At 41.8% G+C, this 14088-nt stretch overlaps 1 protein-coding gene across 5 annotated transcripts in view; it reads right to left on the bottom strand.

The window, feature by feature from the left end:
- The window catches only part of NEK6 (NIMA related kinase 6), a 166796-nt gene that overhangs the window by 112489 nt on the left and 40219 nt on the right, over positions 1 to 14088 (bottom strand). The window contains exons 1-2 of one of the 5 annotated variants that reach the window (XM_074293058.1): positions 12193 to 12645; positions 6327 to 6432 (exon numbers count right to left, since the gene is read on the bottom strand). The exons of 2 other annotated variants lie outside the window; for them this stretch is intronic. Coding sequence is in view for 1 of the 3 variants with exons in the window: in XM_074293054.1 (XP_074149155.1) it covers positions 12193 to 12248 (56 nt within the window). In the remaining 2 variants the exon portion in view is untranslated. Of the gene's footprint in view, positions 1 to 6326; positions 6433 to 12192; positions 12653 to 14088 lie in introns of those variants that run through there. 2 more of the 5 variants (XM_074293054.1, XM_074293055.1) reach the window with 2 other exon arrangements.

Genomic DNA, 14088 nt, shown 5'->3' with positions numbered 1-14088 from the left:
GCTATCCAAAAGTGATGTCAAATGAAAATATCCTGAGACTGGCAGGAGAGAGAGAAGGGAGTTAACAGGCATCGCTCACCTGCCCACCATGACCCAGACTTTTCTCTCCTCATCACAGTTACCTCGTAACTGGGCAACTACAAATTATTATTATAGATGGTTTTTCAATTAATTCACTAGCCAGATATGATGCACCTTTGGAGAGTATATTGATTAACAAGCATTTAATATGTGCTTCCTATTTGTCAGGCACTTAGTGCTTAGCACTGAGGACATGAAGATACATACAGAAAAAGATTCCTGCTGTCAACAAGTGTGGGAGTTAACATGTAAACAAGAAGTTACCGGAAAGATATAAAGTAGATAGAAAACTGTTTGCATGTTCTCAAAAGAAGATCAAGATGAACAAAATGCTTCTGAAGCTTGGGAGCATAATGATAATAATGCTACAATAGTTACAAAGAGTTAATGTTTATAAAACACTTTCTTCACAACAGCTTTGGGAGGTAAGTAGTTATTTAAAAAATATCTATTGAGGGTTTGCTAGATGCCGTATTAAGCAATAGGAATGCTTGTTACGGAGTTATTTCAGTTGTCTCCAACTGCCCAAAATCCCATTGGGGGTTTTCTTGGCAAAGATACTGGAGTGATTTGCTATTTCCTTCTCTAGTTCATTTTACAGATCAGAAAACTGAGGCAAACCAGATTAAGTGATTTGCCCAGAATCATAGCTAGAAAGTGTCTATGGCTGGATTTAAACTGGGGTTTTAGAAACCTGACCTTAGGGTCAGTGCTCTATCCACAGTACTACTTAGCTAATGGGAATGGTGAGAAAGTTAAAAAACAAAGTCTCTGCCCTCAAGGATTTCATTGTAGAGAAACTAAGAGACAGGCCTAGCGTTTCCTAGCAGTACAAAGGCTCAGGAACAGTAGATAAGCCTCCAAAGCTAGATGCATAGATACATACTATATATGGAGAGTCAAGTGTGGAAAATGTATTACTATTTCCATTTTGCAGATGAAGAAACTGAGACTCTCCTATCCAGTTGATTATATTTTCAAGACTCCCACCTACAGGGGAGATGTCACTAATTTATTAGAAAGAAAAAGAGGAAGGAGAAATGAGAATGCAGAAATTTGATAAGGTTTCCTAACTCATGGTACAGTTTATCTCTTTCTGAGATCCTCTATACCAGATGGTCAAACTGCAGGATCAGATTAAAAAGTAACTGGAAAATATTGAACAAAATAAAGAAAAATACAAAAAAAAATTCCAAAGATAATGTTCATTTGTGTTTTTTCTAAGTCAATATGCAGCCTGTGGGGAGAAATGTATTTCTAACTGAGTTTGACCCCACTGCTCTAAACAATGCTTTTACAGGCAGTTGTATTGCTGTGTGAGAGCGATTATTGATTTTAATCTTAGATTAGGAATCCTATTATCAGACATAATCTAGCAAATTCATTCACTTTTTCTGAGTGTCCATCATAATGACTTTCATAGATTTTTCTTTCCTCATTGTCACATAACCTTAATCCACAAATATTTCAACCAGATGTCATCTGATTATTAGAACATAACATTATAGTGTTTCTAACACATTAGCTTCCTTTTCAAAATACCAAGATAACGAATTTTTAAGGGTTTAGTAATCTCACATTCCATCTCAAAATTTTGACTCTCTATAAGGCAAAGGTCTGTTTAAAGATCCTCCGGAGTGTAAAAATGATTGTATAAATTTTCAGATTCAGTTTCCTATTCTAGTCAACTTTGTTTTAGGTAATGGTAGGAAGAGAACTAGAAGTTTCTTTTTTCCCCAAAAGTATTTTATTTTCCCAAATACATGTAAAGATAGTTTTCAACATACATTTTTTGTAAAACTTTGTGTTCCAAATTCCCTTTCCTCCCTCATCTCCCCAAGTCAGCAAGAAACCCGATATAGGTTAAATATGTGCTATCCTTTTAAACATATTTCCATATTTGCCATGTTGTGAGAGCTAGATATTTCTAAAGAGAAACATAGAATGTTAGATCTGGGAAGGGTCCTGAGAATATAGAACCTTAAAGAAAAGAAGTCTCAGATCACAGAAGACTAGAACAGAACAGAACCTCAGAGCACAGACAATTAGCAGAGTGGTGTAATCTAGGGACTAAGTAGCAAGGGGTACCAAGGGTGAAATCTAAGCAACCTTATGGAAATCGTCCATGCAGAAGCTGTCTCCGTGGGATAAAAGCAGAAAGAGTTCACCTGGGACTTAAAGGGGTAGGGATTGGAGTACTGAGATTAATTACTACTTGTAGCTTCCTATTTTCACTGATTATAAGAAGCATTTTAGTTCATCATTCTTGCTAAGAGGACTCATGGTACAGTAGGCAAAGAAGTGGTCTTGCAGCTGGAAAGGCCTGGATTTACCTCTAACATACAGTGGCTAGGTGAAGCAGAGCAAATCACTTAACTCCTCAGTGTCAGACTATATACTGCAGAGGGGTTTCCAAACTTCTCATGTGCAATGTCCCTATATTAATAAGATCACAGGTCCAATGTCTATCTTATCCTATTCTTTTCTTGTTGTTTATTTGGTTTCAGTAGTGTCTGACTCTTTTGATATTTCCTTCTTCAGCTCATTTTGCAGATGAAGGAACTAAGGCAATCAGACTTTCCTAGGGTGACACAGGTAGTAAATATCTGAGGCCAGATTTGAACTCAGGAAAAGAAGTCTTCCTAACTCCAGGCCCAGCCTCTGTCCACTGAGCCATCTAGCTGCCTGATTTTTTGCTAAATATGTGCTAATATGAGAACATAGAATGGTAGCTCTTACAGTACCTTAGAGAATATCTAGCTCAACAGCCTCATTTTATAGAACGAATGAAGGTTAAATGACTTGCCAACAGCATAAAGTAAGAAGCAGAGCTAGAATCAGGACCTGGAGCCCCAAAATCTAGTACAGAACTTTCTAATTTCTCGTGTGGCTTCTGTACCACCTGATAAGATAGGTCATTGTCCCACCAAGCTTAAAAATAACATGACACCATGATTAGACATGATTCTCTATAGGCCCCAGATCATATATCACAAAAACTTCGTAATCTAGTGTGACAGCCTGATGCAGGACATTTCTAAATCAATGAAATCTAGTGAAACAGTGAAGAGCCAAGCATGCAACCTGATGGGGCCCCGAAACTCCCCAACCTCTGAATCAGATTAAAGTGTACTTAGGAGATAACAATACCAAAAATATACTGAAACATAGATAATATGATGTTTTTTAAACTTAAGTCAATATACAGTCCACAAGGGTTCTTTTTACTGACTAGTTCTCCTATTTCTTTTTGATTCTGACACCACTGGGAAGAGAACATCCTCAACCAGAGCTGCTGATCTCTCTGCTTCCCCTTACTCACTCAAGATTTGCTTGTTCTGAGCATAAATTTATAAATAGTATGTACATATGCACATACTGCACTTATATACATATATATGTATATATATATAAAATTTGGATAGACATATATATATATATATATACACACATATATACATGTATACAAAAGTGCTCCTTTTCTGTAGCTCTAATGCACAGAGATTGTATTTCCATAATCTAAGTTTGTGTCAACATCTCCCTACTTGTAACCTCCATGAGGACAGGGTCCATATCCTATCCAGCATCTAGCAGAGTAGTCTACACATAATAGATATTTACTAAATGATTAAACAGAACTGAATTATTCCAGCTGCACTCTTTAAGCCCATTGTGAATATATTATTTCTAGGAGAGGTCTTTGGGATTATTTCTGCCAATTCTGAGCCAGAGGAAGCTTTGGAAAGAAGACAAGAGAAGTTCTCACCTAGTCGTGCTACCCTCCTTTCCATGCACCCCCATCTGTGATAGACAGCTGCTCACAGGTCCCAACCTCCGATTACACCAGACTCTTCAAGGAGCAGTGAACTACAGCAAATACTGTGTAAATAATTAACAAAACATCTGCCTCCTGAATTAAATACTGCTACTAAGATTAGTTCTATGCCCAGGGACTCCACTTTCTCTGAGAGGATTTGTCTTCAAATTTTAAAAGTACGCTTTTTTTTAATAAAGGAAGTGAAGGGGACAAAGGCAAAGTGCCTCATTTCTATACCTCCCCCACCCAATAGACTTTGGGGACTTTGAGTGTCTAGACATTCACATTCTGCCTCTTGCCGAGCAGCTGCTGTCTTGTTCCTCTCTATTTTGGGGAAGGCAATTTAGGAAGAATTAGTGGCATCTGGATCCAGTTTGGGGCCTCAGTGCAGATGCCCTTAGTCACCCTTCACACACCTCAAGTAAGACAGTGAGTGCCTGGTTTAAGTTTTAAAGATGAAGCCAAATATCAGAAAGTCTACAGTAGTAGAGACCAGGAGATCTTGATTTAAGTTTACACTCTGCCCTTCCCTAGTTTTGTGACCTTAGGCAAGTCAATTAAGTCCCAGAGCCTCAATTTCCTAATTTGTAAAACAAGGGGATTGTCCAAAATGATGTCTAAAGTCCCAGACAACCGAAGTGTCAAACAAGACTGAACCAGATTAAAATGTAATTGGGAAATATTTAATGAAAAATAAAACCCAATAAAATATAGCATTACATTTTAAAACTGAGTCAACCACAGCTCAGGAGCCTTCATTTCTATATGAGTATGACATCACAGTTCTGATAGATTCATATACTGAGTTTAAAGGATTAAAATGAAGAATGTTAGGGATGGAAGGACCTAAGAATATAACAATGTTAGGATACAGAGCTAAAGTCCTTTTACAGCTCAAATAAATGCATAGAAAATGTTAAGAACTCAAAAGAATTTGGAAAATAGAATGTCAGATGTGGAAAGAACCTTATAACATAGAATATCCAAAATTTTTAAAAATGTTATCTGGAAAGGACTTTAAACCGTAAAATAGTAGGACAAAGAATGTTAGAGCTGAACAGAATTATTTGATGTGTTATGATTCACTGAGTTAAAAAAAAAAAAAAACAAGTACTTGTCAAGACATACAGGGAAGGACTAGATGTGGGCTCAGGGCTCAGCATTGGAAATATACAAACTCAGGTCTGCCAATTTCCCCGTTGGTGTGATGTGAACAGACGAGGCTACTCCCCAGTGCTGCCTCCCTCCCCCCTTTCATTTCTGATAAGCCGGCTGCAGGCAGTGATGATAGGGGACGCTTCAGAAGCCCTCCGGCTCTTCTCTTTGGAGCACCACAGGGACTGTGCGGTACCTCTGTCTACAGGAAATGGAGCGTTCAATGGATTCAGAATCCCAGCTCCTTTCCTGATACAGTCTGTGCCCGGGCTTACCAATAAGGAATCTGAGAACCAGAGAGGTTCTGTTACTTGTTACCCAAGAAGTATGAGGAAGAGAAGAGATTCAAAACCAAGCATTCTGGTCCTAGCACCAGCTCTTTTTCCTTTCTATGTTGTGCTACCTTTACACCTTCCTTGCTGGACCTTCCAGACAACACATGAAGCTTATGATGAAAACTTCTTGGACTGATGCCTTTAAAAGCATAAAATAAAACACAATGGATTACCAAGGAAAGTAATGATGCTGAAATGTAGTTATCAAAGTATTTTAAAAACAAGTTCACAAACCCCAGATTTAATTTTTGTCCTTTTATCCTCAGCATTTAGAATAATGTTTGGCACACAATAGGTGTTTAATAAGCACTTGCTGATTAACCCTGTTTTATTATCACTGTTGATGATGATAATAGTTTAAAGACTTGGAAAAGATTTCACATTTTATAAGTGATAAAGCTCAAATTCAAAACCAAAATCTCTTGACCTAGTCCAGGATTTTCTGTTATAGTTCAGAGCTTGTGGAAAAAGAAGGCAAAACTCATGACAACTTCTGCAGAGCCTGGAAAGGGGTGGGTGGGTGTGTTTGTTTTCACACCAGAAGCCCCATTAGAGAGACAGATGTCGAATTGCTAGATCATGCCCCAAGTTCATTTTTCCAAATTTAATGTCACAGGAAATTACCCTAATGACTGGTTGTAGCATGTAAATCCTGCTAATCTGTGTCTGGCAGCAAGGCACAAGAATGCTGCTTAATTCAGACCTAGCCAAATCATAGGATTGTGTTTACGTCACTAAATTCAGACAGGAAAGGCTGATGTCATCTACCTGTAGTTTTCTTTTCTTTAAACTAACATTTTTTTTTCCCATGAAAAAATCTCTTTGCTCTCTAGACTGCTAGGATGAAGGGAGGCAGCCAGGTACTCAGGATATAGGTGAGTTTTCCTCCACAGTTTAGCCTTTTCATTAGTCAAGCACAGAGACTCATAGATACATACTTGGTGCCTGGAAGCCTTCTGGCAGGACAGCAATCATTCCAGAAATACTTTCAGTCCACAAAGTCACAGAATCTCATAGTCACAAGGGTCCTGAGAATATAGAACACTGGAACAAGAAACATGGAACATTCACACATAAAAATACCTTGGAACACAGAATGTGTTATGTAAAAGTTATCTCTCTCTTTCTCTCATAAGTATATTATATAACATGCCAGATGTAAAAGGGTCTTAGAGGGCATGTAGTCTAAATACCTTAACTATAGTAAAGAAACTGAACCTGTGAAACTAGGGAAATGACTTCAAGTGACAAAAAGAGAGCATTTGAATAGTAGAGCTGGGATTAGAACCAGGTCTCCTAACTCCATTCCATCCTCAGAACATAGAATATCAAAGTTACGGGACCTTTAGAACACAGAGTCTGGTCAGATCTGGAAGGAACCTCTGACACCGCAAGTGATAATGGCCCAAATGAGTTCTGTGGCATGTGTGTGCATCTTTTTAAAGGATGACATCAGGATAAAAGATAAAAGATGAAAATAAGGACTATTTTTACCTCCCCAAATCACAGGCCAGACGGGAAAGAATCAATCAATGCCAGAAATGTGGCTGTGCCTTCCTGCAAGATCTATTATTTCACACCTTAAATTAGTGTATCTCAAAGCAATTTGCAAATGTTCGTCAATTTGCAGAATATACTTATGAGAGAGAGAGAGATACCTTTCCACTTAATGCAAAGGAAACTTTAAGAAAGACTCAAAAACAAACTTCAAAGCATACTTCCTTCACAAGTAATGATTTAAGATATGAACAAAGAGACATATTGGGATTGTAGAAAGAGCCCAGGACTGGTACCTAGATTCTCATCCCTGCTCTGAATGAGCTCTCTATGCTCATAGGATCATAATATTTAGGGCTGAAAGGGGGCTTAAACCACCTCATCCAACACCTCATCCTAGAGACTATCTATTAAGGGTTCTCTCTTCAGAAAGAAAGAAAAGATACATAGCTTAGTTGAGAAATAGGACCTGAAGTACAGAGAGATTGTGACTTGCCTGAGGTCATCTACACAGGATATGGCAAAACCATTATCTGACTCCAGGGGCTGACCCCCAAATCCAGTACTCTTGTTACTACACATCACTGCTGCAAGTGTTCCATCTCCTCTAAAAGGCTATAGGGGATATTACAGAATCAAACAATTTCTAAGCTAGAAGAAATTTTAAAATACAGAAGAATTCTGGAACATGGGATATAGGATGTCAGTGCATGAAAGGGCCTTAAAATATGTAAAATGTAAGAGCATAGAACCCAAAATGTTTGAATTTTGAAATACTAAAGGTCAGAACTTGAAGGATCTTAGAACACACAATGTTAGAGACAAAACAACTCTGAAGAGATTATACGGTCTGGCTTCTTCAGTGTACATTCAAACTGGAGCTGAAGGAAGTAATTTGCACAAAATTTGAACCTAGCCTTCTGAGTCTCAGTCCAAGTCTCTTTCCACTATAATATCAGTCAATCAAGTTTGCAATTATAAATTTATTGTTCAGTTTTGTTTGACTCTTTGTAACCCCATTTGGGGTTTTCTTGGCAAGGATACAAGAGAAGTTTGCCATTTCCTTCTCCAGCTCATTTTATAGATGAGAAACTAAGGCAAACAGGGTTAAGTGGCTTGCCTAGTGTCACACAGCTAGTCAAGTGTCTGGGGCTGTATCCGAACTCAAAAATATCAGTATTCCTGATTCCAGACCTCGAACTGTATCTTTTCACTGGGCCACCTAGCTGACCAAGTATTATCTAGGATACAAAGACAAAAGAGAAAACCCTTGGCCTTAAGGAGTTTACATTGTAAATGAGAAAACAACATGTTGCTATATAAATGTATACAAGATACATGTAAAGTAGATACAAGGTAACTTCAGAGGGAAAAGCAGCAGCAGAAGCGGAGGGGATAGACAGGAAAGGTCTTCTATAGAAGACAGAAGTTGAGCTGGGGCTGGAAGGCAACCTTGGCTTCTAGGAGCTGCAGGTGAGAAGGGAAACAGTGCAAAGAAATGGAAACTGGAAACCCAGGGTCATGTGAGGAGAATAGCAAGGAGGCCAGTACGGCTGAACTGTAGACTATATGGAGGGATGTGGAATAACGGAGAGGAAATAATATTTAAGAAGACTGGAAAGGTAGGATGAGCCCAAGATGTGAGAAATGGTAAGTCTGAAATACCCCATGGAAGAAGATCTATTTGATTATAGAGATAATAGGAAAACATTGTTGTTAATTGAAAAGAGGATGACAAGGTTAGTATATAGTTTGCTCATCCTATGTTCTAAAGTGCCTTTAATACTGTGCCTCTAACTGCATTCTAAGGCTGCTTCTGCTATATTATTAGACTCTAAAAATCACAAGTGATTGATGGCAAAAAAAAAAAAAATACAAAATGTTTCGTGTCTTCTTTCAGACAAATAACTTCACTGGTCTAATCCTCAAAATATCTATCTGAAATGTTCTCAAGCAGATGTAGCTAACTCAATATGACTCCTGATCAAACTTTTATTATTCTATTCTACTAATCAGGTCTTGTAGATTTTCTCCAGAATTCTATCTTATGACTCCCAAAAAGCCAGTTAGCAATTCTAAGAGCTTTATGTCTAAATACTGGCATTCTGTATTATCTGAAAGTCACTTCCCAGCTCAGAGAGAAATAAAGAAATGAAGTAGGGATGGGGGAGAAGGATTTTGGGGCAGCCTTGTTCCTGGTTGTTCCTTAGGGATTATTTTTTTAAACTCTCATTTTCAGTCATTTCCAAAGCTGACGGGACCACAGAGCTTCACAAACCACAGAAAACATTCCAACCTCCTGTGCCTTTTCTTCTGGGAAGTTGGGCAAGAACCTTCCCAAACCTTTGCCAGTGAGGATCTCTGCCAGGGAGTGACTCATTCTACCCCTCCCCAGAGTTGTATTTTATTTGGGGGGAATGAAGGAAGGCTGTGCCATGATGGGGGAGGTGGAGTTTCCAGCAAACACAGAAGTGCTGTGAGTTGGGAGTTGGGGTTAGTTTTTTTTTGTTTTTTGTTTTTTTTTTTTTAAGGGAATTGGGCCTTTTTTTTTTTTTAACGACATGGAACACTTGCTTCAAAGTCTTTGGCATCAATCATTTGTGATTTAGAGAATTAAAGAATGTTAGAGTAGAAGGACCCTTAGAATACAGAATGTTAGAGCTTTTTTTTTTTTTTTCTTTTTTTTGTAAAGAACCTATGATCATAGTATAAGGGAAATGGAAGGAACTTTAAAGTTCATTAGGTTCAAAATGATTCATGAGGCAAGTGAGGGCCAGAAGGGGAAATAACTAGATCATAGGATCATAGATATAGGTCAGGAAGGGACTTTAGAGGCCAGCCAGTTCAGCTCACTTGTTTTATAGAGGAAGAAACTAAGTCACAGAGAGTTAAGTGATATTCCCAGAGTTACAAAAGCTAAGTCACCTGAGGCAGGATTTGAACACAACTCATCCTGCCCCTAAGGCCAATGTCCTACACACTATGGTCCAGTGGCCTGGAAACTTCCAGCTCTCCCTGAAACCCTTTCAGGGAAGGGCCCACAAGGTCAAAACTATTTTTGTAATACCAAAATATCTATAACTCTGCATAAGCCAAGCTCTGTGAGGTAGGTGTGGTCTTCAATAATTTTTATGAGTATAAGGAGTCCTGAGACCAAAAGTTTGAGAATTAATGTACAATGTTGGGATCAAGGTCACAAAAATATTAAGTAGCAAAGCCAAGGTTCAAGCTAAGTATACTGGCTACAAAGCCAAGTCTCTTTCCCATCACTCTATACAGCCAGTTTTACCAGCGGTTGAACTGCTTATCCTATTTCCTTAATTAGTCAACACAGCTGACTGAGGATCCCAGAATTTAGAGCTGATACCTTAGAAGCTATCTAACATCCCAATTTTCTCATTCTTCAGAAAAGATAATTTGGGACCTGGAAAGGGGAATCGACTCACCCAAAGTCACACAGCAGGTACAAAGTCAGAGCTAGAACTCATTCATTCTCTTTTCTGTCAATATCATACTGCCTATAGTAGAGCTACAACAATAATTTCCGTATGGAAAAATATTTTTTAAAGAAGCCACAATCATCCATATACTGTGGCTGTATAAGGTAGATATCTGTTTGTATTCTCATTCAAATATCACATTTGCATATGCAAAGTATCTCTTTCTCTCACTAATAGAGAAAGCTCCCAGCCCCTCATTACCTTTTTTGTCCTATCCCCAAATTTGGAAGAGTAAAATTCTGTTGGGTTTTTTGGTTGCTTTTAAAGAAAATGGAAACATTACACTGTACAAAAACACAGGCAAACCAGACAACAGGTCATCCCAAAAGTAACAAGAGACCTGTGAGTAATAATAATATAACTTCAATAACTTTAGGCCTCATGATTTCATCAGTGTGGACACTCTCTCAGCAAATATGGATCCAACATTTCTACCCCTCAGAAGCTAGTTTCAAAACTTGTTGGAATCAAATTATGTCATCACCAGTTAACCAACCTTGTGTGAGTTCTAACATTGTGCAAAGGGGACAATTCTTTTTAGAATGTTCTTTAGAGTACCTAATTTGTTATCTCATTTAATCCTCACATCCCTATGAGGGATTTAGTAGGATTACAGTTCCTCATTTTACAAATGAAGACTCCAAGGTATCTTAAGAAACTTTCTCAAAGCTAAGTGGTAGTGTTGAACCCTAAGCAATACCACAGGTACTGCTTCCCAAAAGTTGGACAATTCACTTATCTTGAGGGATCTCTACAATTAACTTATAGAAAAGTTTCCAGTTTTTATGGCTTTATCAACAAATAATGAATTCTGGTGTATTGAAAAGTGAACTGAATTGGAGTTGGAAGGTCTGGGTTCAAGTTCTAGCTCAGCCACTCACCCATTACAGAGCTGATCTAAATTTCCTCCCAATTCTAACATTTTGTTCTAAGGTAATTCACTATTCCTACGGCAAAACAATTTATAAAGCACTTTCCTGACAATATTGTCGATAGAAGTGTGAATTTTTGATGCCCATTTTACAGATTATACAGATCAGAGCAGTTTATACAGCTTGGATTAAAACCAAAATTCAAATTCAGGTCCAGAGTATTTCTATATATGCTCTAACATTCTATGTTCTGAAATGCCTTCCAATGCCATCCTACAGCCTAAGTTTTCTCCTACATCCTGAGGAAATGGAGGGGGGGTGGAACTCATGGATACATAACAAAAAGTCTCTCCTAATATATAAGAATCTGACAGGAAAAAGTTGCTGTCTTTATTTAAAGTCAAAAGCAGCCTAAGAAGATTCAGAAATGAAGAGTTCCTGACCTTTTGAAGCAAAGACAAGATATAAACTCCTCTAGAATCAAGCAATCTGGTTGTTTCTGTGTCACTGTATACCCGGGCGGGGTTAAAACCCCATCCAAATAAAGAAGACCCAGAGGGGAATGGTCCGCTCCCCAGACCTCTAACTAAGGGTCAGGAGAAGAAGTTCCAGGCCCCAGGTCAGGTGATGACGGTGAAGTGAGCCTGGAAGAAACGGGTCCATGTGCTTATCATAGCCATGTGTCCGTTCTGTCGGGCTGTATGCGCCAGCGCCTTTGTGTTTGCGTGTCTATGTCTCAGTGTTCACCTTGACCACCACCGTACCCACCGAGTCCGGAGCCGTGGATTCCAACCCCACCTTAGTCTTTCTGTAACAGCGGGAAAAGGACTTTATTTCTCTGAACTCAATTTTCAACATCTGCAACAGGAACAAAACTTCCTGCCCTCCCTACTTCACAGACCTGTCGTGAGGAAAGCACACGAGAAAACAGTCACCTGGTGTAAGTGTCTACCTGTAGGATCTGAGGCGGTCCCGGGGTCAGCGGGCCCATCCCCCACGGTCCCTCCAAAGCTTACTCCTCTCTGCTGTTCTCTCGGTTCTGGAAAAGCCCAGCAGCCCGAGCCCAGCTTCTCTTTCTGGGAGCCCCCCCGCGGCACACACAGCCCCGGGGCCGTGCACAGGAAGAGGAATCTTGGACTCTGCACAGCCCGGAGCAGCTGGGAGCTGTAGGCACTGAGGGAAACTGGCTGACGGCCAAGCCCCTTCCCGCCTGGATGGAGGGAACGGGGACAACACATGGACGCCGAGACCCGGACACTCCTGCACAGCAGCCCCGACAGATAACGGAGCACACCGACCCGGACACACAGGCAGACAGCGCACCAGCAGAAGGACGGACGCCCCCAAACTGACTCACAGACGCGCCCCCACGACCGCGCTCAAGCCGACCCAGACACATAGGAACACCCAAGCTCAGCCAGGGTCAAGTTCAGCCACCCCTCTCCCTCCTCCCCGCCCCCCGGGCGCTGACCGCCCAAGTTGGGGGTGCTTGGGGGAGGGAGGACTCAGGAGAGGGGCCCTTGGAGGAGGGGGGTCCCGGGGCGCTGAGCCCTGGAGGAAGGGGGTAAAATGGGGGAGGGGGCGCGGAGTTCTCCTGCTGTCCCAAGCCCGAGGTTTCGCCTCTCTCCCAGCTTCTTGCCCGGCGGCCGGGGACCTGAGGTTGCCCCTCCCCACTCTGCCCCCGCTGGTCTCCCCAAGCCCCCGGGGGCCTTACCGGCTCCTGCGGGCGAAGCGCGGCGCAGCCGGAGCCCCGGAGTCCCGGACGCAACTTAGCCGCGCGGCCGCCACCACCAACTCCGCCGCCGCCGCCGGGGCCGCGCACGCGCGCTCCCGCCTCCCCCGCCGGGGCCGAGCCTGCCCCTCCGCTCGCTGTCTGCCACGCAGGCCTCCCGGGAGCGCGGCCCCGGGGCCCACGGGGACTGCGAGGGGGCGGGGAACAAGCCCCGCCCTCCCCGGGCTCCCCCGGGCCGCCCTTTGTCCCTTCCACTCCGCCCTCCGACTCTCCCGGGGCCCCACCTAACACCTCTTTCTGGTCAGCAGCCCCTCTCGTGTACAGCCCGGGAGGTCGGCGACCTTGACCCGGTCACTTCCTTCCTCTGAGAGGAGCCTCAGTTACCGGATCTGTGAAACGGGAGGGCTTCCTGGGACGGTATCTCCTAACCTGCTGCGTGGCCGGTGGGGAGGGCTCGGAGCCTCCCAGAACCTCAGTGTTTTGGCCTATAAAATGGGCATGAGATTCTTGGAGGAGTTGTGAAGTAGGTAAAGTTTTAAGTCCAAGCCGAACATGAGTGTTTGTGACTATTGTGCTCCCGGCTAGCCGCGACATTCCCGTACCTCCACTTCTCGGCTGTACCTTCGGGCTTCTGGGCCCCCCGGGAAGAGAGGCCGCTAAAGGTCTGCGGTGCTGGGGGAGGCGGTTTCCGTACCCCACTCGAAACCTCCCCACGCACAAGCAGTTCTATGAAGTGAGTAAATTAGCAACTAGCACCAGGGTGCCGTCGTCCCCAAAAGAAGCAAAAGAAAAAACAAATCCTAACAAGTTATTTACAGATTTCTGCCTCAGCCTAGGAGGGAAACGGGAAGGATCAACCTGGGCCTTTCTTACTTTTGTTTTTAACTCAATGGGTTTTTCCCCCGAGTCAAGATGAGTCACAGAGGAGCTTCTCTCTGCAGCGAGATGCTCAGAATTAGAACTGTAGTCCCAGGACCATGGGAGACTTTTCCTCCCATGGAAGTCTCTGTGTCAAATATTTGAATGTGTCAGGGAGAAAGAGCTCACATTGTTCTCCCCTGAGGGTTAGGGATTAAAAAAGGACTTTAAAAAATAGTTT

The sequence above is a fragment of the Sminthopsis crassicaudata genome, chromosome 2 (genome assembly GCF_048593235.1).
Source record: "Sminthopsis crassicaudata isolate SCR6 chromosome 2, ASM4859323v1, whole genome shotgun sequence".
Classification (NCBI taxonomy): Eukaryota; Metazoa; Chordata; class Mammalia; order Dasyuromorphia; family Dasyuridae; genus Sminthopsis; species Sminthopsis crassicaudata.
Note: the sequence above shows the minus strand (reverse complement) of the source record. Positions and strands in the feature narration are given on the sequence as shown.